This window comes from Sinocyclocheilus rhinocerous, unplaced genomic scaffold, assembly GCF_001515625.1.
Source record: "Sinocyclocheilus rhinocerous isolate Xijiao unplaced genomic scaffold, SAMN03320098_v1.1 scaffold3227, whole genome shotgun sequence".
In the NCBI taxonomy this organism is placed as follows: domain Eukaryota; kingdom Metazoa; phylum Chordata; class Actinopteri; order Cypriniformes; family Cyprinidae; genus Sinocyclocheilus; species Sinocyclocheilus rhinocerous.
Genome location: NW_015656021.1, coordinates 67706 through 82588, shown reverse-complemented (window position 1 = coordinate 82588; position 14883 = coordinate 67706). Strand labels below are relative to the sequence as shown.

Below are 14883 nucleotides of genomic sequence, written 5' to 3'. Positions count from 1 at the left end.
AAGTATGTACGATTCGGAAGTAATGACTTTTTGGCTCAACAAAAACCGTTTGCATAAACTTTTTTGAGATACAACTTCTCATGAAATTATGTTGAACCAACAAACTACACTGTTAGAGGAACTTCATTTGTAGCATAAACACAAATTTCAACAAAGTTGATTACACATTAAAAAATAAAAATTAAGTTGTTCCAACTACACTACCAGTCAAAAGTTTGGACACACCTTCTCCTTCAGTGTTTTTTCTTTATTTTTCTTACTTTCAACATTAATAGAAACCTCAGATTACAGCCCACATAAAAGCTTCTCGGACATATTTCAACATCCACTGTTCAGAGGAGAAATCATGGTCGAATCACGGCAAAGAACGAACCCATCAGAGACGTACTTGGGCCGAGAAACACAAGGAGTGGATCAGGGGAAAACTGTCCTTTGGTCTGATGAGTGCAAATGTGAGACTTTTGGTTCTGACCGCCGTGTGTTTGTTAGAAGGACGGTTCCACTGGACGAGGTGTGACGGGGCTTTGCTGGTGTATGACTAGTGTATTGTATTAACCAGTATGACTACCACAGCATTTTGAAGCGACACGCCATCCCATCTGGTTTGCACTTAGTGGGGCCATCATTTGTTTCCAACAGGACAAGGACCCCAAACACACCTCTGGGTTATATAAGAGCTGCGTGTCCTCCACAATCACCCGATCTAAATCCAGCGGAGATGGTTTGGGATTCAAGATTGTGGGAAACCATTCCAGCTGATGTCCTCGTGAGGCTGAGCAAAGCGGTCAAAGCAAAAGGTGGAGACGAATTGCAAATATAAAACATATTCTGCTTTATTTGACATGTTTTTGTTGGCTACATAATTCCGTATTTGTTCCGTCACAATTTCAGTGTCTTCAGTAGTATTATACAATGTTGAAAACAATAAAAATAATAATAAAACAAAGAATAAGGAGGTGTGTCCAAACTTTTGATTGTAGTGTAGGATCAATATAATTCACTCATAAATGGAGTGGTTGCCCTGGATCCAATTTAATCAAATGTTTTTTTGCACATACTATATATGTTATAGCATGTAAACCTAATGAACAAGATATAATTTATCACTGGTGAGTCAATAGAATAAATGTCAAAAGGTGAGAGACTGAGTCCAGCAAATGTCATCAAACACTTAGTTGAGTAAGATAACTGCACTTTCCTTTAGAGGAGCTGACTGGAGTAACTGGATGGGCTGAAGACTCCAGAGAACCGGATGACAACAGCGGAGTAAATCAGGTGAAGGGAAAGTGACTGGCTGTGTTCAAAATGACATACTAGCATACTGCCTACTACTTTTAAAGAATAGTGTGTGAAACAGTATACAATAAGCAAAACATGTTTCCGAGTAGTCTGCTACAGTGTGACATGACAAACACTGAAGCTGTCGAGGCTGTTAATAAGGGTTCATACTAGCAAACGATACTATATTACCCAATTGAACTCATTTAATAATTAATGAACATCACATATTGAGCAGAACTGAATCAAAGATTGAGCTGTCGTTAACGGATCAATGATATTTTCTTTTTGGTAGTTATACCAAGTGGAAAAAGTTATATATTCTAGTTACGCTAAGTGCAAATAATGATAAATTTAGTTTACACTAAAATAGCAGTATTTTCTACTAAGTGTAAATAGTAGTTACGTGGGAAATATTTATACTTCAGTACTGTAGTACATTATAAAACCGTATGTAATACCATATTGAGTGTAAATTATCACATTTACTAATATTATTAAATGGATGCCGCCTAATTGGGGCAATACGCAATAACACTATATTATTAATGAGGCGTTTTATTTCCACTTTTCAAATATTTCCTTTATTTTTATTTAAAATAAATGCCTTTCCGATGTGTGATGGCAAAAGGCGGAATGGAACTCGGGTCGATCGCGTCAATCACTTGGTGTTTTACTCGCTTCGCCACTGATTCTGCAGATAAACGAGCGTCTTTTGCAGTTATGTTATTTATATGTTATATTACTGCAACATTATTATTATTTAATATCTTTGTCTCTATAGCGCTTAATACAATACAGATTGTTTCAAAGGTGACGTCATTTGACTTGATCGGAAACGTGCCGTAGAGATTAAGGTGCAATTTATGTCCTACTAATGATATTGTTTTTAGATACAGAGCAATAGTTTTGTAGTTTACAGTAACATGTATACGAGTACATATAAAAGTGTTACATTTATAATTACTATCCGCCTCCAGTTCTCTCACGCATCTGAAGATGAAACTTACCAGATGCCAGACTGGTATCTTAAAGAAACAGTGATGAGACAGCGTTTTCTTTTTCTTTTCTCAATTAACTCTATTAAATCATCAACGCCATCCCTTTCAACCCATGATAAGTTCTCTGGGTAAAAATCCACATCAGGGTTAATGTCTTCAGTCTCGAACATATCGGGCCATACAGTGTCGAGGCACGACAGGACTCTCTAAATGTAGCTGGAATTGAGATTTTTCACTGGGATTATATGAAGGTAACTAGTACATCATCAGTCCTGATATGGTTTGAGAAGATGTTTAATTTACAGTTTTAGAGATAATGTCATCAGAATTGAAATGAATCATGAACAATTGTGTGGGTTCAGCTTTTTGTGTTTCTAGATTAATTCGCCACAGCCACACGTGTTTTATTCATGTGAAAACACTGTTACTTTATCCCTGACATGAGTCTGACCCTCAGTCACCTCTCAGATACCAGATACAGGCATTGCCTGTAAAGGCCCCGATATACTTCAAACAAAGTTCTTTATCGTTCTTCGTTTGAGGGCAAAAAGAAGCTGGAAAAGGCTAAGCGACGGTATACCGTTTTCGAACATTCCGACACCCCGGCGCTGCTGGAGGCGGGGTTACAAACATGAGTCACGCCGCGCGCGTGTACCCCGAAACACAACAACGATGGCGGCTGTGAGAGAAGAACGGTTTCCTAAACATCTGGCATTTTTTTTACTTCAGAACGTGTGCCGCGCAGTTTGACGATCTCTTGAAAAGGGCATCACCATATGTGAAACATGCAAAAACGCACAGGACACAGATTTCCACGACGGAGAGACTGGCCCTGACACTCCGAGTACTAGCTTGTGGGGCCACGCAACAATGTGGCTGAAACATTCAAGATTGGACCGTGCACAACAAGTCAAAGGCGGCGGAACACACCCACCGACTGCGTAATCGCCACGGACCAATGCTAGCTCAAAGGTGTTTAGGAGGCAAAACAAACTCCCCCAAAAAGTTCGCTTTGGTGAGCTGTTTCGAACTGCCAAAACGAACTTAGTTTCGTAATTTCAGTTCGTTCTTCGATTTCGTTTGAAGTATATCGGGGCTTTAACATAAATACCACAATAGATACTCTAGTTTCAAGAGAACTATGATAACGTATTCATCATTTACTAGAAGAGGAGGGGATTGGAAATCCACCCATTCAATAGTGTTTCCAACAGTATTATTGTCACATTTTGCCTGTGTTTCTGTTTCCTAAGACTCTGATTTAGAGGTTTACTTATAGAATCATTCTGGAAACTTTAGGAAACTTGAGAGTTTGCAGTTAAAAACTCATTTTCCATCATCAGACTATTATTAATACAGACATGTACACTCAAACACAGAAACAACAACAAAACAGGACATATGTATGATAATATAGTTTACTCATTTAGCCCGGCTTTCAGAAAATAAATATGTATTTGTTTTGTAATAATTAATCTGAATGTATTTTATAGAAAAACAGTTTGAACTTTGTTCTTATGTATTTTATTTGGTGGTTCTCATGATAGAAGTATGATACATGTAAAGACATACAGGACACTTGCATGTCCCACAATTAAACGATAAATATGATTTTATAAGACAGAGAAATGTGTAAATTGTCTTATGGTTCTGCTGACAGTCAGTTGTTGTTCACTATTCAGAGAAGGCAGCACAATCCTTTTATATGCCCAGAAATTAGTGAAATTTCAAACCCCTTTCATGTCATAAACCTGTTTCTGTCATAACTCTCGGAGGGATTGGCATGGTAATGTACATGACAATGTTAATGTGTTTTGTCTTGGCGCAATAGATCTGCTACGCTGCTGCGGCAGAGCAAGTACCGAGAGCTACTGCCAATACATCCACAACATGCTGCTGTAAGCATGTAAGAAATACTGCTGCTGCAAATATAACAAACATGAAATAACCCTCCACAAAGCAGGAGACACGGAACACAATAAAATACAAGCCAATGTATGCATGCCGCTGAATATAAGGATAAACTGCTGCATCAGTGGACATACATGCATCCGGCTTAACTCTAATTAGACGTGTGCAGATAAACGTGTCAAAGTTACAGTGCACAAAAACCCCTGGGTGGACTGACCTGAACTTAAATAAAAGCAGAATATAAAATGTCCTTTCTCCATTTTATGAATTACACGGCACAGCGAGAGCACACTTCGCACGAGCACATTTCTCAGAAGTACACTACCCATAATGCATTTCACTCGGAGCTAACTATTACAGCCGTAGATAGTGATCTTCAGCGTGTCCCGCAACACTTTCATTGATATGACTGCGATAAGCACGTGCTTCTGACGCTGCATGCAGCTGAAATCAACCACACACTCATCACAATGAAAAGATCAACCTTAGAAATAACGAATGTGGACACTGGGATAATCGCCGATGTATATGGTGAATCCCCACTGTAATGCATACACAAGAATGCTTATTTCATTTAACCTGTTTCATGTCCTTTACTATCGGCGTGTCCTCAGAGCGATTACATATGCTCTAAACTGCGTTTTGCTCCAGCTGTATAAACACAGATGCTAAATGCTGCTGCTAATACTGTATGCTTAATATTCGCTCCTGCATACAATGCAAACTGCTAACATGACACTTAACACACAACTTGTTTATGGTTGCTCCTTTTGGATTCAATTAGGCAGACCACGCAAATACACACAGCGATATGGATTAAAAGAGCATTCACTTATCTTAGATGTTGATTTCAGCTGTTCTGAAGTCCACTGCGGACTTCTTCTTCTTCTTCTTCTTCTTCTTCTTTTAGGATTTAGTTGGCAAACCAACTTAAAAGGTGCATTCCCGCCACCTACTGGAAAGGAGTGTGAAGCGCACAATGAATAGGAACTTTAGAAACAAGAGCTACCTACTTCAAGCTGCGGACTGCTACAGCAAACAAAAGCCAGGTATTTGAATATTGAGCAGCGATCTCATTGGCTACCGATACAGGAGAGAACCAATCAGCTGTGCCATGTGATAATGATGTCACCAGGTCAGATTGAGCTAGACCTATCGGACTGCGCCATCTAGAGTTTCATGCCAGAACTCTGTATCTCTGTTTTTTCTGGAAACGAAAGTCGTCTCTCACCACAAATGATGCATTCATTTCACACGCAATATAAATTAACGTGGGAAATATAAACACTGTGCAATACAATATTCTGCTAGAGTATTTTTAATAAGATTATATTAGAAAATAGACATCACTGGCTTCAGTAAATGAGAATTAAACAGATATTTTAAGACATTTTCAAATAATTTTATCATAACAGTACAGAGACATTTTCAAATTATATATACAATATATCAGAATAGCTGATAATCAACAAATTGATGCACACAAGTATTTTGCAGAGGTCTTCACCCCTTTAATCTGCAGATTCATATTTCCATTTGTATGTGCAATTATTTGCAGTTCAACATTTTTTTTTTTTTTTTCAGAAAGTTAATGATAAAACCTTTTATTACACAATATTTCCAATTTCAAATTAAACCATTTCCAACCGGAGGAAGATTTTACCTGAGAATAAAAGTAAAGACACACCACTGCATGTGCGCTGATTCAGAACCAGAACTGGGTTCATAAAAACAAGTGCAGCAGATTCATTTCTGCCCCTATGGATATGAATATCTTTTATGGACTGTTTTTGTATTGTTTATTGGTGGTTTAAGTTGTGTTCGTTGTGGGTGGATGTTTTCAGCACCATCAGCAGTCTGTGATTTATTATATGTTCAGTTTATAGGCACAAATATATAATTTGGTTATGAGCTGTAACAGATAAATACAATCTCAACATTTGTTGGTCTTCTGTTATGTCTAAATCACCAATGCTAAAGTGTCTTTAGATGCTATTGATGCTGTGATTTCTACTGAGAGGAAACCCGGTCGTTCAGGAACACAAAATACATTCACACGAGTCAGACAGGCCTCATCACACAACTGCTACAGCAAACAAAAGCCAGGTATTTGAATATTGAGCAGCGATCTCATTGGCTACCGATACAGGAGAGAACCAATCAGCTGTGCCATGTGATAATGATGTCACCAGGTCAGATTGAGCTAGACCTATCGGACTGCGCCATCTAGAGTTTCATGCCAGAACTCTGTATCTCTGTTTTTTCTGGAAACGAAAGTCGTCTCTCACCACAAATGATGCATTCATTTCACACGCAATATAAATTAACGTGGGAAATATAAACACTGTGCAATACAATATTCTGCTAGAGTATTTTTAATAAGATTATATTAGAAAATAGACATCACTGGCTTCAGTAAATGAGAATTAAACAGATATTTTAAGACATTTTCAAATAATTTTATCATAACAGTACAGAGACATTTTCAAATTATATATACAATATATCAGAATAGCTGATAATCAACAAATTGATGCACACAAGTATTTTGCAGAGGTCTTCACCCCTTTAATCTGCAGATTCATATTTCCATTTGTATGTGCAATTATTTGCAGTTCAACATTTTTTTTTTTTTTTTCAGAAAGTTAATGATAAAACCTTTTATTACACAATATTTCCAATTTCAAATTAAACCATTTCCAACCGGAGGAAGATTTTACCTGAGAATAAAAGTAAAGACACACCACTGCATGTGCGCTGATTCAGAACCAGAACTGGGTTCATAAAAACAAGTGCAGCAGATTCATTTCTGCCCCTATGGATATGAATATCTTTTATGGACTGTTTTTGTATTGTTTATTGGTGGTTTAAGTTGTGTTCGTTGTGGGTGGATGTTTTCAGCACCATCAGCAGTCTGTGATTTATTATATGTTCAGTTTATAGGCACAAATATATAATTTGGTTATGAGCTGTAACAGATAAATACAATCTCAACATTTGTTGGTCTTCTGTTATGTCTAAATCACCAATGCTAAAGTGTCTTTAGATGCTATTGATGCTGTGATTTCTACTGAGAGGAAACCCGGTCGTTCAGGAACACAAAATACATTCACACGAGTCAGACAGGCCTCATCACACACACACACCAGCATTTATGAGCAATAAACCGAGTAATTATGAGTGCGGCGCCGCTCACGCTGGACTCTTTTAAAAGCAAGTACTTCTGTACTTTTACTCAAGTAAAAATCTGTCTTTACATCTTTCACTTGTACTGGAGTAATATTTGACCAGCAGTATTTGTGCTTTACAAATATATATATATAAGCTTTGAACCTTTTCCCAGAACAATCAGAGGAAGCCTCAGTGCTTTAGACACACTATTTTCCTAATTAATGCTGTTCAGTTGCTTTGACACAATCTGTATTGTTAAAAGCGCTATATAAATAAAGGTGACTTGACTTGACTTTAAGAAACTTTAATTTCTCATCCTTATTTCACACGGCCAGAATAACAGACAAGCTAGTGGTGTGTCGTTCGCGGACGAGCCGACTCTAAGAGCCGATGCTTTGTAGCGACTCCCGTCGGGGAGAGCCGAATCTTCAGCCGGAGCCTTCTATTTTAGCCCAATTTAGCAGTTGTGAATGGTTTGTGTGTTAGGAAGCAATTTTTTTATTTAGTGTTTTCATGAAAGCCTTTTTTTAATGCTTTTTTTCGTTACAAAAAAAATTATAAAAAGAAATACACATGCGGCTAATCACACGGGAGGATAGACTAGGATCATACCATTATGTGAAAGAAGGAATGGGGACGAGCTCCGAAGACAGCGAGTGCAGTGCTACAGTCCAGATACACAGAGCGACAGAGAGACGGGAGCCGGATTTAAACGCAAGCGCGTTGGTTAGTGGTTCCCAATCCTGGTCCTGGAGAACCCCCAACACTGTCTCCCTATTCAAACACACCTGATTCAACTCATCAGCGAAGACTCCAAGACCTCAAATGTGAGTGTCAGAAAAGAGAGACACCAAAACCGTGCAGTGTTGGGGGCTCTCCAGGACCAGGATTGGGAACCTCTGGGTTAAGGTCCCTCAGAGCAGTGGTCTTCACTATGTTTTTCATGGGAGCAGCACTGATAGGGCAAAGTCAATCGGAGAGCCACTTTTACCGCCAAGTATCAAAAGTTATATCCAGTCATAAATAGTATGTATTTTTATCAATCTGTCATATGCAATGCAATACAAAAGGGGCCATCATTCTTTATCATTTACCAGTCAAATTTGTAACTGACACCGGATTATAAAAAACTAAAAAAAAAAGCAGGATTACCTTAATGCTGGAAATTAAGTTATTTTATTTTTTTATACTAGCCCATCATGTATCTAACCATCCAAGTGCACATTCGGCGTTAAGAGCTGTTAAGATTAAAACTGGGAACTCCGCAGTGAGTCAGTGTCATGGACGTAAGACCGAGCAAGTGCAAATATCTTTTCTAGTCTATTTTTCCATCTTGTAATGCTACTGTTTTAGATATATATAATTTTTTATATATAAATTATTTGTAATAGAGCAGACCCTGCCTGACCGTGTCTACACCGGAAGCGATAGTTGCAAATCATCTGAACGTAGTGTCAGCACAGTTCGTCATAAATAGTAAAGTAAAGCTTGGCGAGCCGCGCAATGAGTAACTGCTTCAGAGGGTCTTCTCAAAAACAGGACAAATAATCACAGAGAGGAGAAATCGCATCAGCACATCCAAGCGAAGGCATCTGATATTTCTGAATGCCAACCTGCACTAAAGACTAAAGTGTTATTAGTTTTATTAAAACGTTAAATAATGGTATGAGTTTTTTTTGTAACAAAAAAAATTCATAAAAAGAGCTTTTATGAAAACACTGAATAAAAAAATTTGCTTACCAACACAAACTATTCACAATTGCTGAATTGGGCTAAAATATAAAGCACCGAATGATACGGAATAAAGAGCCATTTGGGAGTCGAGCCAAAAGAGCCAAACTTCTCATCACGAAGAAAAACACCGTTGTGGAACGAGTTTAAAATAACCTACTAGAACTTTGCTACGTTATTTTAAACAAAACTTAGAATGGTTGAAAGTTACAAACCCTTCACAATTAAAGTGTCTTTCAGAGATAAGATGGGTGGCTCTTAAAAGAGCCTTTGTGTGTGAGCGCTGGAGCGGAGCTCTACTTGGAGCTGGTGTACTTGGTGACGGCCTTGGTGCCCTCAGACACGGCGTGTTTGGCCAGCTCCCCGGGCAGCAGCAGACGCACGGCGGTCTGGATCTCTCGGGAAGTGATGGTGGAGCGCTTGTTGTAGTGAGCGAGACGAGACGCTTCACCGGCGATGCGCTCGAAGATGTCGTTGACGAAAGAGTTCATGATGCCCATCGCCTTCGAAGAGATCCCGGTGCCAAGATGAACCTGCTTCAGCACTTTGTAGACGTAGATGGCGTAGCTCTCCTTCCTGGTCTTTCTGCGCTTCTTTCCTCCCTTCGCTGCGGTCTTAGTGACGGCCTTCTTGGAGCCCTTCTTAGGCGCGGACTTTGCTGGTTCAGGCATGATGCTACTGTGGGATCAATATCTCACGAGACAATGATTAGAATGAGCGAGACAGAGGCATTTATTCACTAATCTATGCTAATTATCAAAGAGATGTGGACGCTTCTGATTGCTGTGTTTTCACAGACTCAACCCATAAACCCGTGTGTGATTGGACAATTCGAAGTATCACGAGCGGAACGAGGGCCAATCACAGGCTGTGAAATGATAGCCCCGCCCACCGCTCCGTGTTCTACATCAGCCCACATGACTGTTTCCTTTGTTTCAATTCCCGCTCTTTTTGTTAGTCATATATTCTATACAAGAAAACAAATGCGTCTCAAATATCACACAGGATCAATATCATAGCGTGTAATTTCTAAACCCCTTATAAACCAATTGAGAAAATTTGGAGAAAGGGAAACACTAACGATATGACAGTATTTATTCTCCTCCGTTGTCCTGCCAATTTCACTTCTACTCAAACATAAGTAACAATGCCATCTGATTGTTTCCTCTTTATTTTATAAATCACTTTAATTCAGCCTAAAGAAAAAAATGCGATGTAAGAAAAAACAGACACATGCTCTCAATGTGTGCGCCTCTGACAGCAATACATGACATTATACAAGCTCCAATTTTGAGAATCAGAAAGAGCTTTATTGCCGGGTGACTGAAGTTTCCACAGCAGACAGAAAACTGATCAAACATAAAAATAAATAAATAAGATACCTAAATAAGAGCTAGTTTTCGGCTCGAAGATAAGAACATACTAATATTCTCGGTGCAACACAAACATTGAACACCGATTTTCAAAAAGAGTTAATCCACAAACTTTTGTTTATTTTCAACCACAACATAATCACTAACAACACTTCAACATTGTCTCTTTATGTGAGAGTGTGGGTGGCTCTTAAAAGAGCCGTTGGGTTTGTGTTTAAAGGCGTTTATCCTCCGAAACCGTACAAGGTGCGTCCCTGTCGCTTCAGCGCGTACACCACGTCCATGGCGGTGACGGTCTTTCTCTTGGCGTGCTCGGTGTAGGTGACGGCGTCGCGGATCACGTTCTCCAGGAACACCTTCAGCACACCGCGGGTCTCCTCGTAGATCAGACCGGAGATGCGCTTGACGCCGCCGCGGCGCGCCAGACGACGAATAGCGGGTTTGGTGATTCCCTGGATGTTATCCCGCAGCACTTTACGGTGCCGCTTAGCGCCTCCTTTCCCGAGTCCTTTACCGCCTTTGCCTCTTCCAGACATGCTACAGATACTTCCTGCTTCAGTCAAGCGACGAACACGAATAAGAGACAAGAGCTCTAGGGAGGCCTTTTACATTTGCTTACAGGACCTAAGTGAAACCAGCGCGCGTCACTTGGCGCACCCCTCCCCCGCTAGTTAGAGCGGGACACAGTGAGGTTTAACCCAAACCTGATCTAACAGTGTCTGTCCTGTGTTTCATATTAAAATCCATGTTTACATGATTCATTCGACAAAGATTTATGAGATCATATCTGCATAATATTGGCAAATGCTTTTAACCAAACTGACTTACATGTCATCATCATCATCATAGAGCTGCAGGAACACACCAAATAAATAGAGCTACAGATGTCCTATCAAACATTAAATCAGTGGTTCTCAATTTATTTTAAATAAAAACCTATTATAACGAAATTACTTGTATTTTCACATTAAACATGTCAACAGACATTTATGACTCACTTTAAACTTGAAAATGTATAATACTTAATATTAACCTCATATATAATTACATTTGGCTGTAATATATACACATGCGTATTAGATGGCCATTTATTTGCCTACAGAAGTGTCACTGCACATCCACGTTGTTATGTTTTTGCATGTGCGTAACCTTCCTTGAAGTAATTGCAACTAGGGATTCATAAAACGTAGACCGAAAACAACTCATTAAACATTTGAGTGCCATGTTATTTTGATTTATATTCAGCGTTACAGTGGAAACTCTCGTTCAGTGTGACTGTGGTGGCTCTTAAAAGAGCCTTTGGGGTGTACTGCGGCTGCTGCAGCGGCGGGTTTAAGCGCGCTCTCCGCGGATGCGGCGGGCCAGCTGGATGTCTTTGGGCATGATGGTGACTCTCTTGGCGTGGATGGCGCACAGGTTGGTGTCCTCAAACAGACCGACCAAATAAGCCTCGCTGGCCTCCTGCAGGGCCATGACAGCGGAGCTCTGGAAGCGCAGGTCCGTCTTGAAGTCCTGAGCGATTTCTCGCACCAGACGCTGGAAAGGCAGTTTGCGGATCAGCAGCTCGGTGGACTTCTGATAGCGGCGGATCTCTCGGAGAGCCACGGTCCCGGGCCTGTAACGATGGGGCTTCTTGACGCCGCCGGTGGCTGGGGCGCTCTTACGGGCGGCTTTAGTAGCGAGCTGCTTTCTCGGGGCTTTGCCGCCGGTGGATTTACGAGCGGTCTGCTTGGTTCTTGCCATTGCTGAGATCTACTTCTGTCTCTGCTCTGCAGTGAGTAGGAAATGCTGCTGTATGTTACGCGCCTGCTTTTAAAGCATCATACGGCCACAGCTTATGGCGTCATAACGGTGCAGAGGCTTGTGATTGGCTGATCTGTGACGTCTGCGCATGACTGCTAGCCAATGACTGCGCACCTCCTATTTTCAAATAGAGCCGTTTGTTCCCACTCAAAATGCTTTGTTGTTTATTATTTTATATATCAAACACTATACACTAATACAATCTTTACAAGTTTTCTACTAACATTATTTTATATAATCCTTATGAAATATTTATTCTTTGGTTTATTTATTTTAAAATTTGGTTTAAATTTATTCCTTGGGTTTAAATAGTCTCCAGCAGTTGATAGTATTTGCAGTTACTCACTTAACAATTGTACAGTATACTCATTTGGTTGATAATTATGGCGTCAAAAGTGGGACAAAACAGCGCAAGCGCATGAACACAGCGCGCAAGCGAATTACAGTACTGTGCGCACAGTGACAAAGCTCGCACAGATACTCGAGCACAGCCGCCAGATAAACGGGAGCTCCGGCACCGACGCGCTGTGCGTAGTTACCTTTGCGGAGAAGCCTGTGAACACGACCGACGGGGAACTGCAGCCCTGCTCTGGAGGACCGAGTCTTGGCCTTCGCTCTCGTCTTGCCACCGATTTTGCCTCTTCCACTCATTATTGGTTGTGTAAAACGTCTACTTTTGTCAAGCAGAAATAATGAACTTATGAGCCCCGCTCTACTAGAGCGTGCGAGTCGCCCATTGGTTTAGAGTCTGTAAGATTTCAAACCAATCACTGAACTTCCCTCCAACAGCGACCGCTAAAGCCACGCCTCCACAGCTGGCGGTCGGATTGTGCAGCGTTAAGAAACAACGCCACAGAAAACATTCAAGAAATCGGTGGTTATATTAAAATTTTTGTTATATTATTTTTGAGGAGGTTAAATTCCTTTGGTATTAAAGCTTCTTATGTCTTCTGTTCTATGCAGTGCTCTGCTGGGAGCTAATATCACTGTGGATGATAAGAAAAGGATTAATAAAATGATCAGAAAGGCCGGATCAATTATTGGTTTTACTCCAGATTCTTGAGGTTTTTGTGGAAAAGAGAACAAGGGCAAAACTGAAACTGATTTTGTACTATGAAGGACCACTAGATGGTGTTTTTAGTACTTCAGAGTAGAGGGTGACACTGGAGTAGATGTTCAAACCTCTCCCGTCCCGATCCCAGAAGAATGACTCCCATTCCCTCCCACTCCCATGTTGTGTTTTTTTGGCCGGAATCTGTCAGTTACAGTAAAAAATACCGTACAGATCACAGCATACCCACTTTAGTTGAATATAAATTCAAAATGTAGTTTTTTGTTATTTTATTGAACTGAAAGCTAGCTTAAACAATGCACAGTGTGCATTGCACACACATTAAATTTCATGTAAATCATGCATGCTAACACACGTTTTCTATTTTAATTTTTTTCATTTGAAAGTAGACATTTCACTCTCTATAAATATATTTATCATACATGGAGTTTCGAAGTTTCTCGCTCAAGACCGAGACGGCAGAAAGCGCACACGAAAAAACTGGGGGAAAATCCCGTCCCGTCCCAATCCCAGAAGAATGACTCCCATTCCCTCCCACTCCCATGTTGTGTTTTTTTGGCCGGAATCTGTCAGTTACAGTAAAAAATACCGTACAGATCACAGCATACCCACTTTAGTTGAATATAAATTCAAAATGTAGTTTTTTGTTATTTTATTGAACTGAAAGCTAGCTTAAACAATGCACAGTGTGCATTGCACACACATTAAATTTCATGTAAATCATGCATGCTAACACACGTTTTCTATTTTAATTTTTTTCATTTGAAAGTAGACATTTCACTCTCTATAAATATATTTATCATACATGGAGTTTCGAAGTTTCTCGCTCAAGACCGAGACGGCAGAAAGCGCATCCTGTTTGCTTTAATTATTTTACAGAAGCGCAACGTTTCGTTGTTATTCTGAGTGCACACAAATAAACATAGAGTCTTTACAGATTCGAAAGATGTATTACTTTTATCTGTATGACCAAAATTTACGGAGTATTTTAAGAGCAAGTGAGCGCAGCTCTCCATCTGTCCTGCTGTGAGCGCGCTGCTCTTCAGCTCCACACACACTTGAACAGCGCACATTTCTCCAGTTAACATTAGACTGAGCGGCCATGTAAAGTTGTTACTACATACATCTTTCAGATGAAAAGCCATATTTGAGGTCGATGAATGATAGGCGAGTGTCTGGATGTCCTGCCTGATGTACTGTATTATTACCACATAGACCAGCCGTTAACGATCTGTTCGTCACGGACTGCGTACGTCATTCACTTAACCAGCCACACCAGAGCAAACAGGAGGAGAGCACAAAGAGACAGGGCAACTAGAATTGAGTTAAAAATTAAAATATACAGTTTACAGTTTATTTATATAAAAGGTATATTTGTGTATAAAGTTGGGTATCATAGTGTTATTTAGGGCTGGGTATCGATTCAGATATCCCGATTCGATTCGATTTCGATTCACAAGCTCTCGATTCGATTCGATTCTCGATTTTTTTATTACATTCAGTGAATATAGTTTTAATACAAATGCTATTGATATTTCTAAAA

The 14883-nt window shown here is 39.9% G+C and overlaps 2 protein-coding genes across 2 annotated transcripts; both read right to left on the bottom strand.

The window, feature by feature from the left end:
• Nucleotides 1-9331: 9331 nt before the first annotated feature.
• On the bottom strand, nucleotides 9332-9786 carry LOC107719245 (histone H2B 1/2-like). Its single transcript, XM_016526621.1, has one exon. It carries the CDS (start codon nucleotides 9761-9763, stop codon nucleotides 9389-9391), a length of 375 nt encoding a protein of 124 aa, XP_016382107.1. The 5' UTR covers nucleotides 9764-9786; the 3' UTR covers nucleotides 9332-9388.
• An 862-nt stretch (nucleotides 9787-10648) lies between these two features.
• Nucleotides 10649-12217, bottom strand: LOC107719248 (histone H3-like). Its single transcript, XM_016526624.1, has 2 exons — nucleotides 11880-12217; nucleotides 10649-11011 (listed from the first exon to the last, which is right to left on the bottom strand). Exons 1-2 carry the CDS (start codon nucleotides 12206-12208, stop codon nucleotides 10690-10692), a joined length of 651 nt encoding a protein of 216 aa, XP_016382110.1. The 5' UTR covers nucleotides 12209-12217; the 3' UTR covers nucleotides 10649-10689.
• Nucleotides 12218-14883: the final 2666 nt, after the last annotated feature.

Excerpts from the sequence above, each read along its gene's own strand:
- LOC107719245 (XM_016526621.1), bottom strand. The coding sequence starts at position 9,763 with ATGCCTGAACCAGCAAAGTCCGCGCCTAAGAAGGGCTCCAAGAAGGCC.
- LOC107719248 (XM_016526624.1), bottom strand. The coding sequence starts at position 12,208 with ATGGCAAGAACCAAGCAGACCGCTCGTAAATCCACCGGCGGCAAAGCC. Across the intron at positions 11,012-11,879 it reads CTGTTTGAGGACACCAACCT|TATCTGTAGCATGTCTGGAA; the intron begins GTGCGCCATCCA and ends TGAAGCAGGAAG.